The 15,236-nt window shown below is 42.3% G+C and overlaps 1 protein-coding gene across 1 annotated transcript in view; it reads left to right on the top strand.

Moving 5' to 3' along the window:
• Window positions 1-9,827, top strand: part of DGKK (diacylglycerol kinase kappa) — a 109,305-nt gene extending 99,478 nt beyond the window's left edge. The window contains exons 26-28 of the mRNA XM_050776836.1: window positions 3,324-3,434; window positions 4,630-4,753; window positions 6,194-9,827. Coding sequence (XP_050632793.1) covers window positions 3,324-3,434; window positions 4,630-4,753; window positions 6,194-6,273 — 315 coding nt within the window. The 3' untranslated portion in view covers window positions 6,274-9,827. The remainder of the gene's footprint in view (window positions 1-3,323; window positions 3,435-4,629; window positions 4,754-6,193) is intronic.
• The last annotated feature ends 5,409 nt before the right edge of the window (window positions 9,828-15,236 follow it).

Genomic DNA, 15,236 nt, shown 5'->3' with positions numbered 1-15,236 from the left:
GTTGTTGATTATATGACTTCATGGGTTATGCTAATCCATAGGGACTACCATACTCTTGAGAGAAAGCCTCAACCTCTCCTTTGGTAAATGTCTTGTGGGTTCAGACCAGGCCAATAAAAAGTAGAGTGTTATCATACTTGATACAGCTCCAGTAGAAAAAAGTGAGCTCTTTTGAACTGCTCTGTGCCTCGTAAGTTTCTATATGCCTCTTTCACCCTATGAGAAGGTGGTGTGGAATAGTGGGAAAATTGGGAGATTCCTGGGTTCAAATCTCAAATCTGTCACTTACTAGCTATTAATATATTAGTTTCCTAAGGCTGCCATAACAAAGTATCAAGAACTAGGTGTCCTCAAACAACAGAAATGTATTTCTCACAATTCTGGAAGCTAAGAAGTCCAAAATCAAGGTGTCAGCAGGGCCATCCTCTCTCTAAAACCTGTAAGGGGTCCTTTGCCTCTTTCTAGCTTCCAGTGGTTTTCTGACAAGCTTTGGTGTTCCTTGGATTGTAGATGCATCACTTCAATCCTCTATCTTCACATGATGTTCTCTCTGTGTTTCTCTGTCTTCACAAGGCCATCTTCTTATAAGGACACGGTCACATTGGATTGGGGCCTACCCTATCCAATATGATCTCAACAACTAATTGCATCTGCAATGACCCTATTTCCAAACAAGGTCACATTCTGATGTACTGGGGATTAGGTCTTCAACGTATCATTCCTGGAGGGACACAATTCAACCTATAACACTAGCTGTGCGACTTCACCTCTCTGGGTCCTAGTTTCCATATCTACAAGATAGGAATTACAATCCTTACCTCTCCAGGGTGTTGTATATTGGTACCTATCAGCGCCTAGCACATACTAGCAGCTTCATAGATGGTACATTTTATTACTGCCAGGGAGAACAGACTGAGGCTCCATTTTTGAGCTACAAGGCTAGTTGCATGTTTCTCAGAATGCAAAACCCATAGGCATACTTGGTGAGTGTGCTCTGATGAGGTGACTAATTATGATCATCCCACTTTAGGGTTGGCTGGTAAGGCCCTGAGGCAGGTGCTGTGCTTGCCTCTCATCTAATTAAGGTTTATTTGAAGAGGGGCTTCTGAGTTGATATTGCAAGAAGTGTATCTATTTCCTCGTTTCATTTGCTCATCTAACTGGCACACTGCACAGGAGGCAGAGTGGCTAAGGCAATCAGGTCAGGCTGTCCCAACATCTGAGCCCCAAGCTAGTCTTTCAGCCTCAGACAACATCAACAGAAGTACCTTCTATATATAGGCAGAGCTCAATGGCCTTGCCTGTTTGGGCAGCAGGAAATGGGTGAGTTTGGTCTCTTGTCACCATTCAGACTTTCCTGAGACTCATGACCTGAAAATTGGTTCATACCAACCAACAACCCAACTTGAGCACATACCACACTTGAGAAGTCTCCCACCTCATAGGGCCTGGTGAGAACTTCAACACACATACACATCCACACATCCAAATGTGGCCAAGAAGCAGGCAGCAGCTAAGAATGACCATGTATTGGCCGGGCGCGGTGACTCAAGCCTGTAATCCCACCACTTTGGGAGGCCGAGACGGGCGGATCACGAGGTCAAGAGATCGAGACCATCCTGGCTAACACGGTGAAACCCCGTCTCTACTAAAAAATACAAAAAACTAGCTGGGCGCCGTGGCGGGCGTCTGTAGTCCCAACTACTCCGGAGGCTGAGGCAGGAGAATGGCGTGAACCCGGGAGGCGGAGCTTGCAGTGAGCTGAGATCGGGCCACTGCACTCCAGCCTGGGCGGCAGAGCGAGACTCCGCCTCAAAAAAAAAAAAAAGAATGACCATGTATCTCCAGAAAGGCTGTCCTAGAGGTGAGATGGAGATACAGCTTGTTTCATTTGGGTGTTATTCCTCCCCTTGAAGAAGGAGGGCAGTAAGGAGCTCAGAGTTAGCAAAGGGAAGTAAATTGATGACGAAGTGAATCCCTCCCAGTAATTCCCACTTCCCTTACTTGGCACACACATGTCCCGTCCATCTAGGGCAATCTTTGTTCCAGAGGTGCATAATCTTGGAAATTGTTTTCTTAAGTTACTAGTTGAAAAGCAAAAATCATTATTTGTCTGCACTGACTTGTTCCTCCCTCAGTATCCCATCGTCACTGACCATAACCTCCTACCCTGTACTCCTCTCATTCACATGCCACCCATTTGTGACAGCCAGCAAGGCTCGACCTATGGCTGGAGCAGCAAGTGGCCCATGCACAGCAAAAAGCCACATAAGTGCTAGATTGAAAGTAAAGTGCATGCCAGGGAGTAGAGGTGAGGCCAGGTTAGGTGGGCTGTAAGCATGTGAGGGCTGGAGATATCTGTGCCCACCTGTTTTCCCAGCTCACTACTTACTGGATTGTGAACTATCTCACCTGTGTTGATGTTCTAGAACTTCATTCTTCTGAGTCGAAGGTGGTCCCAAAAGAATCCATTTTAAGTCTTTCATGGACTGTACAGAGTTCATCTTGTGGGCACTGGGGGTTACTAGGGAGCACTTAAATTTGCTTTCTAAACCTTCTAGAACTCATTTCTTAATTAGTAAGAGTGATAGCTGGGGGCTAAAGCACGGCCAAGGGAGACAGACCCTCTTTTCCAGGAGGAGAAAGTTGAGCTAGCCTCTCTGTAGCTCTCTCCTTGCTTCACAAAACAACCTTTAAATTACAGTAAGCATGTAATAAAGATTCCCTCAGCATCTGGCCTCCCCATATGTCTTTGCTAAGACAGTGTTGTATAGAGGGTAGGTTATATAGTTAAACAGACCTGGATTCTGTCTAGCTGTGTGATCTTGAGCACCAGACTTCTTGGAATCTGTTTTCTCACCCGTGGAATGAGAACAATAGTACCTTGTAAGGTATTGTAAGGCTACCAGGAAGATGGGACAAAATTGTGTATGTACAGTGCTTGGCACACAGTATATGCTCAAAACTAGGTAGCTTTTACTTAGGGGAACACTGGGATGTCTCCAGGGACTTCAGGTCAACAGTAGGACCCTTGTCCTGGACCCTAAGCTGTAGGGGTGAAGCTCATTGTTAATTGATACTAATCAAAAGGCCTCTCTGCTTGCAAAACTGTAAGCATGCCCCGCCCCAAGGAAAGCCCCATCATTTGGTTGTTTTCTGGATATTCCTGTTGAGAAAGAAGAGAGCTGGCTATGGGCCAAAGGGATGCAAGTTGGCACCTTGTGGTCTCTTGGTCACTAGCAGGGACTGGGAGTAGGGGAGAGTGTAAGAGTCTACAAAAGTGCTAGGCATTGGACACTCACTCTTTTTCCTGTCTGTACCAGCTGAGAAGTGCTGAGGATGAGACGGCACTACAAAGCGCCCTGGATGCCATGAATAAGGAGTTCAAAAAACTATCTGAGATTGACTGGATGAATTCAATCTTTGTTCCAGAGGTGCGTAATCTTGGAAATTGAGAAATAAAGGGAAAGAGGGATTCTTCCTTAGTGCCCTCCCTTCCAGTGTGGGCCAGGACATGGTGACTGTAGTACAGTGTGTCCAGTGCTGGCTTTCAACTGAAGGTTACTGGAGTGTCCTCCCTGCCCACCTCCCCCTAATCTCTTCATCATAAATAGATAGGGTAAGGCAGAAAACATGTAGAAAGATTAGGCAGCTGTGGAAAAATAACCAGAAAGAAGACTCATTCTGTAATAAGAGATGATCAAGAAAGAATAAGCAAGATAGGTTTTTTCATGTGTTGTTTTCCTGGCTGCAAATTCCCCCTCCCTGCTCAGCACCTGCTGCCAGGACTGAACTTCATCTAGTTCATACTAGTATGGCCATGCCAGTTGTTCACAGCCAATATCTGTTCTAAATGGTTGGTGCCCAGGCCATACTGGTGGTTAAATCTTCCAAATATTACCTCTCCCTGCTGCTTTCCATCCCCCATCCCTCCCACTCTGGGTTTTCTGGCAACAAAGTTAATCTCAAAATTGTAATTTACTGAGACCAGTAGTAAAACAAGCACACTTTAGCAGGCCTGAGCTGGAATTACGGAGCCTGCATGATGTGCACAGCAGAGAGCCCACATTCATAATTAAGAGTTATGTTTAGAGAACCCTCTTTGCATTCCAGACAGGGAAGCAGCTGGGCTGGCAGGCAAGGGTCTTCCCTATAAGAAGGTATTTGGCCAAGGGCAAGTAAGGGCTCACCAAACTATATGCCTGAAGGAAGAGGTGTTTTTTCCTAATTCATGCAGAGATTCCATGTGAGCTAGCAGTGGTGCTAGCAATCTCATCCTTCTAATCCCTAGCCACATGAGCTCAGGTGAAATATTTAACCTCTCCAAGCTTCTGCTTCCTCATCTCTGATACAGGGATGTTAATAACCACTTTGCGAGGTTGCTTTGAGAGTTGTATGAGAGCATTTATTAATGCTAGCAAGGCACCTGGCATCAAGTAGCCTCTTAGTAAGGATCAATTGCTTTCCTAGGGCATGCGACCGGTGATGGGGGTGTTTCTCATACCTGGATAGAGAGCAGATCTCCCTGTTTTCTGCAGCCATTCTTGTTTACCACTTTTCCAGGACTCTAGCAATTATCTTTGAATATTAGGCAACTAACATTTTGACCTTCCTCTTGTGGTTTCTCAGGAAAAATCTTCGGACACTGACAGTAGAAGTCTCAGGCTGAAAATTAAGTTCCCCAAATTGGGAAAGAAAAAGCTAGAAGAGGAACACAAGCCTAAATCAGGCCAGGGTGCCCAGAGTTTTATTGGTAAGTCTCCCCTACAGGCAGAGGGATCATAAAGACTTCCCCCAACAGCCTGGCTACCTCCCAGGAACTTAAAGCCCCCATTAGAAATGTTTGTGGGAATGGTGATGATGAAGGGGGAGGCCATCTGGGAGTCAGCAGTAAGTGATACCAAGCCATATCTTGGACAAGGTGAGAGAAAGTGGTAAGGGAAGAACCTGTGTGCTCTCCATGACATATACAGAAAACAAAAATGCTAACAGGCAGTGATTTTTCTGCCTGATTCACTCTTAAGAGTCAGGAACAGGTTCCGTGACCTATCTAAACACTTTTGTTCCTGTTATAGTAAGTGGTAGAAAAGCAACATATCTGTATGTTTTATTGTTTGAATTTTGGTTCCATTTCTTCTTTCTTCAGAATTGGCCTTAAAGACTATTGACATATCAGTGGGATTCAAAAGGTTCTCTTAGAGTTTTCAGTTGTGCCAATTCTGATGTCCATGGTGGCCCCTCCTAAATTTTGGTCCTAGACAACCCGGAAGCTTGAGAGATGTAGTAATAGTGGACATGGAAAAAAAGGAACAGGCTCACGCCTGTAATCCCAACACTTTGGAAGGCCGAGGCAGGCCGACCGTTTGAGCCCAGGAGTTCAAGACCAGCCTGGGCAACATGGTGGGACCCCGTCTCTACAAAAAATAAAAAAATAATAGGGCATGGTGGTGTGCGTTTGTAGTCCTAGCTACTTGGGAGGCTGAGGTGGGAGGATTGCTTGAGCCTGGGAGGCTGAGGCTGCAGTGAGCTGTCATCGTGCTGCTGCTCTTCAGCCTGGGCAACAAAGTGAGACCTCATCTTGAAAGAAAGAGGAAGGAGGGAGGGAGGGAGGGAGGGAGGGAGGAAGGAGGGAGGGAGGGAGGGAGGGAGGAAGGAAGGAAGGAAGGAAGGACGGAAGGAAGGAAGGAAGGAAGGGGAATAAGAGAGAAAGAATAAGGAAAGGAAGGAAGGAGAAAGAAAGGGAGAGAAACGAAAGAAAGAAGGAAAGAAAGAAAAAAGAAAAGAAAAAAAGAAAGGGACAGAGGGTAGCAGTTTGTTTTCAAGGAACTAAGAGTTTGCATGAATGCTAAGAGAGAGAATCTCTTGAATCAAGCTGTATTTTCTCAGGTATGGTCCAACTGGTTGATTCCTTAAGAGTCTGTCAATTGGGAGACTGGTGTTTGCAAATATTTCTAAAGACGCTGATGGAGTCGATATCAGTTCCATAGATTATCAGGTTCTGAAAATTCATCCCATTTGTCTTTAGCTCACATGGTTTTAGCTGGTTTTCTCTGATGATTCAGAGATGGTTAGTAAAATGGGAACAAACCAGTCTATCTTCTAACAGACTTTTTGCTCTCTTTTGGGTCCACATACTTAGGCATCTGGCAGTGTGCTAACCTCATTATTTCTATACCATTTTTTTCCTCTGAAGGAAGTCTGTGGCATCGCAGACATTGTGAAGATGAAGCAAAGGGCGATGATCCTCTAACACCATCAAGATCTCAACTGTAGCCCTTGAAAGCTGGAAGAACTCACAACATTGAGAATTCTACTTAAAAAACTCTCAAAACCTCAATACAGGCTAGACTAAATCATTTCAGAACAAACATGAGCACCACCAAGAAAGACCCTCCAATTCTTTTCACTAATGCATTTTCCTGGACTTAATCTGGTCTCCTTAGAGGTTTACATTTCCTCATTGGCCAAAGGTTCTTGTTCTGAGTTGTCTTGTTCAGTTCTTCTTCTCTTTGTGCATCTTGAGCAACTATAATGTTTATTGGGATAAGCGCTTTATGAATGGCCTGGGATCTATAAAGGATTCAAGGGAGTTCACCTCTTCAGGGAGTTTTAGAATAGTTTTCTCTGACCAGCAGAGAAACTATCAATGCTAAGGAATGAATGAAAAGACACACAGACTCCCAGGGAGATGAAGAGAAGGGGGCAGGCAGGACAGCCAGGCTTGGTTGTGTGTCTCTCCGAATCCCTGCCAACTGCAACTTGCACCTTCAGATCTCTTCTAGCTGGCTCATTAAAATGAGAACTAGATCCTGGGGGCTTGTCCACTTTCCTGTTAAGATGACCATGTGAAATCTCTTCTTGTAGATGTGGTAACTTCTCTCTCTCTCTCTCTCTCTCTCTCTCTCTCTTTCTGCAAACCCTTTGTGTTTTTCCATGTGTGCTTCTATGTCTGCATATGTCCAGGTGGTGCTCTGGTGGCTGGGTGGGCTCATTGGTTGGAACTCACCCTTCATGGCAACCATACAGGCTCCCTTCCTGCTGCCTTGATCCTAGCCTGCATGCCTCCATGGAGTGTTTGCCTGCATTCTTGCTGGAATTTTTAACTAAATGTTTTGCCGCTGTGCTGCAGTATAGATTATGTATAGAGACATAAAGATGTATATATATATACACACACACACATATATTTTTAAGAACTGAAAATACAACTCGACCTCTAAGTGACCCTATAATTTATTGTGCTAATCCAGGAATCCCTTCCCACTCCCCCTTACTCTACATAACACATACACCTCTACCAACTGCCCTACTTCTTGGTGGAGCTTCTAAATCTTTTGGTGCATTTTCAGCGTCTTAGAGGTGGCTGGGATCTATGGCCCAGCTGATTCTGATGCCCCCTTAAAATTCTGAGCCAGGCCATGGAAAGGGGAACAAAAACACCAATGCCCTAAAGAAGGGGTTTAAGCTGGCATGCTGCCTTTTTTTGCTCTATTTGTCCTAGACTCTTCATCAGCAACTGTGCCCTTCCCCAATAAAAAGACTGTATGGAGCAACCAGGCCTTGAGCTCTGTGACTTAGATGCCTGAACTAGGGACTGCCTGACAATTAAGTCACAGCCTAGGCCCTTCCCCACAAGCTCCATCTTGGCCTCATCTTCTGGACAGGCTGTTGGGTCAGTCCTCAAGTCACCTTCAAATCTCCCATCTTGCCCTTTTCCCTTGAGTACAGAGGGGCATTGAAGTGATGAGAAAAAACATGGGCCTGGAGAAATGAAGGCTAGAAGCCTCTGCTTTCCTGTGGTTCCTCTTGCAAATTTCTCACGAAAACAAACTATTCCTAAATCGCTCCAAATTCTAATTCACATTTTTCAAAAAGCCTTCTCCCAGTCAGGCAAATCTAATCAAACCCCAATGCCCAGAGAGGTTCTCTCTGGTCAGCCTTGCATCTTCACCCCACCCTTGACTCATACCTTTAGTTAAGCGTCCCTTCCCACTTATCAAGAGAAAACTGGCCTCTCCCTACTTCTCAAACTTAGTGTGCTCAATTACCTGATTCAGTCCAACGGCTGGTTCATTGAGGTGCACAATCCAGATTCCAAGCACTGGTTCTCAACTCTGGAACTCCACCAGCCTAACCCACTTAAACCAGCCACCTGTGCTCCACCTCCGCAGGGGTGAGGAGAAAAATATTAACAAGGGGATAGTCCCCAAATGTCTGATTGCTGTGCCAAACTAAGTCCTAGCTCTACAACTAGAGAAGAAAGTCAATGGAAAAAGATGACAGAAAACATTTAAAACTTATTTAAGCATCAGAATGTGTTAGCTTATTGTACATATTTGAGTAGTGAGTGTGCTGTTGCTGTGTCTTTGGCTTTCTCTGTTATTAGTCTTTCTTCCCAGGAGGAGGTATTAGATGAAATCAGCAAACTCACCATTGTAGCCCGACTTGGCTCCTCCATGGCTGCATGTGTTAACACCTGCACACACACTCACAGAGTGGGAACCAAGTTGCATTTTCTTCAGAAGAGCTTTTGCTGAAGGGGAAAATTTCCAAATGAGCAAAATTTAGGACAACAGAAGGAAGTCCTGGGAGAAGGTAGCTTTATCTTGGCAGTGACTAAGCAAGGCAGTGTCTTGTAATTATTTTTATCACTGATGATAGTAAACTGTAATAAGACTCCATCTCTTGTGCTTACTTTGCTGCAATAGTTAGGTCTTTGTGCACAGTGATGCTGCTGTTGCTCTGTTGTACCATGTGGATTCCCTTTCACCCACCCTGTCCTCCCACTCTGAGTCAGAATGATATTGAATGAAACGTATTTGGGGCTAGAGTCAGCTCATGGAGCAGAGTTGATAGATGACAAGGCCCAGGAGCAGGTGTGGCTTGCTCAATCCCTCAGTTACCTCCTAAATTGCTAAGTTACCAGTAGTTTCCCAAAAAGGAAGATAGCTTGCCAAGCACCTGTTATTGCATATGCTCACTTGGAAACAAAGCAAGAAGTGATCCCTCTCTCAAGGGAGTTGTCTTAGCCCTGGGAGTCTGAGCTCCTTTAAGGACTTTGTTAACTGCTTGCAGTAATTAATACAGTTGCTTGGGTGGTGGGACCAAACACCAAATATTCATCTCAATTATGTTAGACATCATTAAGACCCAAAGCTCCAGGGTTTGGTTGTATCTTTGGTAGCACTTTCTGATGAATTGATTGGGTAGGCAATTCCTGGCCAGAAGGATAGTGGGGAAGAAAAGGCCAATATATTTGAACTACCACCAACTGCTTCTGGTGTCATTACTATAGGAGGTAAACAGTTATGGGTCCCGTTCTCCAGAAAGGCCCTGTGCTGTGTGCATAAGGGCAGGGTAAGAATAAGAAAGAGACTTTTTACCTTAATAAAACTGGGCCAGAAGAAACAGTCAGGGTCAACGTCATCTTCCCTCAGGACACAAATGGAAGAATTTTTGTTTCACGAGAGGTGGAAAATAATACCAAAGCAACCAAACCCATTAGCACCATTCCATCCTATATGAGACCTTGCTTGGGTATATGGTTTATGGAATTGCATTTGTCTATTTGTCAGCTAATCTGTAATCCATTGTTGTTTTCTGCTCTGTGCTTTTTATTTCCTCAGAGGCCCCTGCAAATAAGCAGCAGGGCCAGGGGCTGGTTGGGGGAGGAAGCTGGGGTAGTTACAGGGTAACAGGAAAAAGCAGGAAAACAAAAAAGGTCCACAAAGTGTGCCTATTCCTCTCCCCCCGCCAAATGGAACACCAGTCCTCAAAGTTAATAAAGTATTGCTTCTTGAAATATTTTAATAAATGGATAAACATAATCAGTGCCAGTGCCTCATCATTTACCTCAGCATAAGGGGAGTTGGATGGTGGTGGAAATGGGGGGCAGGTGGGCTTGGGTGGTCATCCAAGCTCTAAACAAGCCACATGCGGGGCACGATGGCAGGTGAGGGAGGACAGCGGCAGCACAAACCAAGAATCTCCATCAGGGATGATCATGATACTAAAGGGGTTGCCAAGAAGAATTCTAAAACTTAGCTGCGACTCTGGATGATTCTGTGGGGAAATACATGCCACTGTAATTGTTTCAGGAGCTAATTCTCTGCAGGATACAAATCTCAGTGGAATGCATTAGTTACTGGGGAGGCAAAGTGGGATAGAGTGTAGCCCAGACTGTTAAAAAAATGCATAAGGCACCTTGAAATCTGACAATATAATCTATTCCCCCCAATGCATACATCACATACTCCTCTCCTCTCCAGAGGGGTTTGAGGTGGGAAGGCATATTCTGTTCAAATGCAAAATCAGTTGGGCTCAGCATTAAATACAGTTTAATTTCTGTCACACTAATAGTGACCCCAGGGGAGCCAGTTCTTAGTCATGTTTAATACGTAGGGAACTGAGGCTGTACTAGGCCAGGATTCCACAACATGCTACACTGGAGTGAGAACTTGAGTCTTCTAAATCCTTGATTTTCCAAACTGAAAAGTGTCTTACTTAGAGACAAAACATCTGTGACCTTCGGGACCACATTTCAGTCTACCCCCATAAAAACTACATTTTTAGGCTTTATGAGGGGAAACAGCCTTGTTGTTGAGGCGCTACCATCAGGGTGGGCCCTGTAATCCACATTAAGAAGTCTGTACTGCACCCTGTAGGCTAGTGAAGGACCATCAGAATTAAATTTTAAGTCTATTTTTCAAATGATCATACAATTGCCCTTTTCTTTTGGTGTAGAGTTCCATGAATTTTAACACATGTAGACATTCATGTAACCACCACCACTATCAGGATACAGAACAGTTTCCACTGCCCCAGAAATCTCCTTTATATTATTTCTTTATAATCACACCTTAACCCTATTTCTAACCACTGATCAATTTTACATCACTATGGTTTTGGGCTTTCAAGAATGTCATAGAATATGTAACCTTTTGAGACAGACTTCTTTAATTCAGCGAAATGCCTTTCATATTCTTTCAAGATGTCATGTGAATCAACAGTTTGTTCCTTTTAATTGCTGAATAGAATTCAATTACATGGATCCACCAGTTTATCCATTCATCCACTGGAGGTCCTTTGGGTGATTTCGTTTCTTTGACCCATGGATTAAAGGTATGTTATTTCCAAGTGTTTGGAGATTTTACTATTATTCATCTGTTACTGATTTCTAATTTAATTCAATTGTGGCCAAAGAACATACTCTGTGTTTTCTATTGTTTTTAATTGGTTAAAACTTGTTTTATGACCTAGGATATGGTCTATCTTGGAGAATGTCCCATGTGCACTTGAGAAGAATGTGTATTCTGCCGTTTGTTTGGTGAAGTGTTCTATAAACATCAGTTGGATTCAGTTGTCTAATGGTGTTCATTTCTTCAATATCCTTTCTGATTTTCTGTCTGCTAGCTTCCATCAATCACTGAAACTATAATTATGGATTTGTTCATTTCTTGTTTCAATTCCATCAGTTTTTGCTTCTAGTATTTTGAAACTGTTATTACGACACATTTAGGATTGCCGCCTTCTTGGTGAATTGACACTATCAATATATAACATCACTCTTTATTCCTGACACTTTGCAGTGAAGTCAAGTTTATCTGATGTTAATATAGCCACTCCAGCCTTCTTTTGGTTTTCAAATGGCATTTGTTTTCAGGCTTTTACTTTTAACTTACCTATATCATCATATTTGACATGAGTTTTTGTAGGCAGCATGGGGTCATGCTTTTTTAATCCATCCTGACAATATGTCTTTTCATTTGTATGTTTAGACCATTTAATGTAATTACTGATAAGACCGGATTGGGGTTTGCCATTTTAAAATTTTGTTTGGTATCTGTTTTTTTTTTTCTTCTCTGTTTCCCTTTTCCTGCTTTTTTTAGATTATTTGAACTTTTGGTATTACATTTTAATTTATCTATTGTGGCTTTGATATCTCTCTGTATAATTTTTTTAGTAGTTGCTCCAGGGATAACAAAATATATACTTTTCACAGTCTACTTAAAATCAACATTTTACCACTTCAATTGCAATGTAAAAACCCTACCAGCATATTGAGCCCTTTGTTCTCTCCACTTTATGCTATTACTGTCTTATGTATTACATTTACATACATCAAAAATCCCATCAAAATGTAATTTTTGCTTTCAATCAACAAATATGTTTTACAAAACTTAAGAGTAGTCTATTATATTTAGCCAGATACTTACCAGTTCTATTGCTCTTCCTTCATTCTGGATGTTCCAATTTCCCTTCTGGTATTTCTTTTTTTAATTTGTATTAATTTATGGGGTGCAAGTGCAATTTTATTACAAGCATAGATAGTGCAGTGGTCAAGTTGGGGCTTTTAGTATATCCATCGACCAAATAATGTACATTGTACCCAAGTATTTTTTCATCACCCACCCTTCCGAGTCTCCACTATCTATCATTCCACTTTCTATGTCCATTTCATTTCTATATGAATAAATTTCTTTAGCAATTATTTTACAGCAGATATGCTTGCTGTGAATTTTCTTAGTTTTCCTTCATCTGAAATTGTGTTTTAAGTTTTACCTTCATTCCTTAAAGTTATATTTTGCTAGATACTGAATTCTGGATTGATCATTCTTTCAACACTTGAAAAATTTTGTTTCTTCCTTCTGGTCTACAGAGTTTCTGATGGTAAATCTATAGTCATTCAAATTGTTGTTCCCCTATGCAGTACATAATGCATCATTTCTCTGTTTTTCTTAGTCTTTTCCAGCAGTTTGACTATGATTTATCTATTTATCCTGCTTGAGGTTCACTTGTTTTCTTAAACCTACAGGTTGGTGTCTTTAACCAAACTTGAGAACTTTTCAGCCATTGTTTCTTCAAATATTTTTTCTGCACTGTTCTCTTTCTCCTCTCCTACTAGGGCTCTAATAGCATGACTGATAGACCTTTTGTTATTGTCCTACAAATCCCTGAGGCACTGTTCATTTTTTTTCAATCTTTTTTCTGTCACACTGCATAATTTCTATTTATCTACCTTCAACTTTACTCTTTCCTTTGTCCCCTCTCTTCTGTTGAGTCCACCCAGTGAGTTCTTAAATTTCAGTTACTGTATTTTTCAATCCTAAAATGTCCATTTGGCTCTTCTAATTCCTATTTGATGAGACTCTATAGCTTAACATTTATATTTTAACATTTGTTCCAAAAGTGTTTGCAATTGTTCATTTGAGTTTTTATGGTAGCAGACTTAAAGACTTTGTTGGATAATTCCAACACCTATATCTTTTTGTCCTTGGCTGTTGTCTTTTGCCATGCAAGTTGAGATGTCAATGGTTCTTCGTATGCCTAGTAATTCTGGAGTATATCCTGGATGGACATTATAAAATTGTAGATCTGGTTTAAATTTTATGGAAAATGTATGTTTGCTTTTGCAGTCAATTTGATTAGGTTCAGGACACAGGTTTCCATCTGCCTTCCGTGGGCTGAGGGTTCAACCTCAGTTTTCTAAGCCTTTGCAGTGCTATCTGGATCTGTCTGCTGTGTATGTCATGAAATGGTCAGTCTAGAACCCAGATGGGTGTCAGCTCAGTTCTCAAATTATTTAGTATACTAATTAGGATCTGGATCAACACACGTACAGGTTGAGGATACACACCAAAGAGCACATTAAAAAAAACTTTATGGGGTTACTTTCCCAAGCTCCTACTTCTCCACATTCTCCCCAGTACTCCCCAGTTCCTAGTACTTCCCTTTCAGTCCACTAGTCAGAAACTGTTCATGTCTGCAATTGTGCCACGTCTGGAGATAAGCATTGGGAGAACAGAAAGAGAAAAAAAATCAACAGAATGTGCTTTGCTCTCTTGGGGTCCATCTCTACCTCAAATAGAGATCATGGGTCCATTCCCTGAGAGTATTGGTTGTCGAAGGCTCCCATTGCTATCATTGTTGCTGTTGCTGTATGATTGCCTGAGGGTTGGGATGTGAAGGAAGAGAGAAATAAAAAGATGGGGATTTCCACCTCCCCAACCGCAAGCTTTAGGAATTCCTTCTCTCACTTCTCAAGCCAGAACTAGAAAGCTTCTTCTGGAGCTTTCTGTCTGTACCATAGTGCTCCCTTCAAGGTTTCTGACTGGATTAAGTTGCCAGAGAAAAAAACGTGGGAAACTCGCCATGAGTTTGTTGCTTCTTCACATTCTGCTGTTTTCCAATCTGCTTGCTGCTATTTACTTTTCAGAATTCTCAAATAGCTGTGCCATGCATTCTTTCTGGGTTTTATGATAGTGTTCAGTGGGAAACAAAGGGTAACAGATGCTTAAATATCTTACCCAGAACTGTAATCCTAAAATTGAATTTTAAATAAATCTTTCTGGTGCTTGTATGGAAGGTGAATTTGAAAGGAACAAGATTGAAGATAGGGAGATCACGTAGGAAACTACCACAGTAATCCAGGCAGTAGAATGAGATCTCAAACCTGGGTAGCAGTAGGAGAGATTCTCTATGATGAGAATGCCAATCCAAGAAATATTTGGGAGGTAAAATCAGCAAGACTTAATGATGGCACCCTCTTATAAGGCCATAATTGAAACATGGAAGTCTAAGACATGAGTGGTCAGGCTTTAAGTTAGGAATTGAAGGTAAAAAATCAGTATGATTGAATAAGAGATTATTAGGGAGGGAAAAGAGAGCCCAGATGAACTCCTGAGTGTCTGGTTTGGGTGACTAAGTGGATGGTGATCAAGATACAGAATATAATAGAACCATGTTAGCAGAAAGAAAAAATTCACTTTTGGACATGTTCAGTTTGAGGTAACTGTGTGACGTTCCGGTAGACATGGCCAACAGAAGACAAATATAAGCCTGAACCTAGGACCACAGGTTTGAGCTGAAGACTAAGCCTCAAAAGTTAATGGCTTGGTGGCACTTGAAACTATGGGAGTAGCTGAGATCACTCAAGGAGATAAATCAGAGAGCCAAAGCTGGAAACCAACAGAACACCAAATTTTGAGGGCAGATGGTACAAAAACAGCCTACAAAGAAGATAGAAAAGGAAGGTCAGAAAGATGAGAGAACTAGAAAAATCTAATGGCCCAGAAACCAAGAGGCTAGAGAGTGCCAAAAGGAATGAAAAGACACCAGTGTCACAGGTAGCAAAAGGGTTCCAGTAAGATAAAGCTCAAAACTGTTGACTAGATTTGCAAACCAGAAAATCATCAATGTTTCCGCTAAAGGCCCATCAATGAAGTGCTAGGGGACAA

Source organism: Macaca thibetana, chromosome X (genome assembly GCF_024542745.1).
Source record: "Macaca thibetana thibetana isolate TM-01 chromosome X, ASM2454274v1, whole genome shotgun sequence".
Classification (NCBI taxonomy): Eukaryota; Metazoa; Chordata; class Mammalia; order Primates; family Cercopithecidae; genus Macaca; species Macaca thibetana.
The sequence above is the reverse complement of the archived record's forward strand: the minus strand, read 5'-3'. Positions and strand labels throughout refer to the sequence as shown.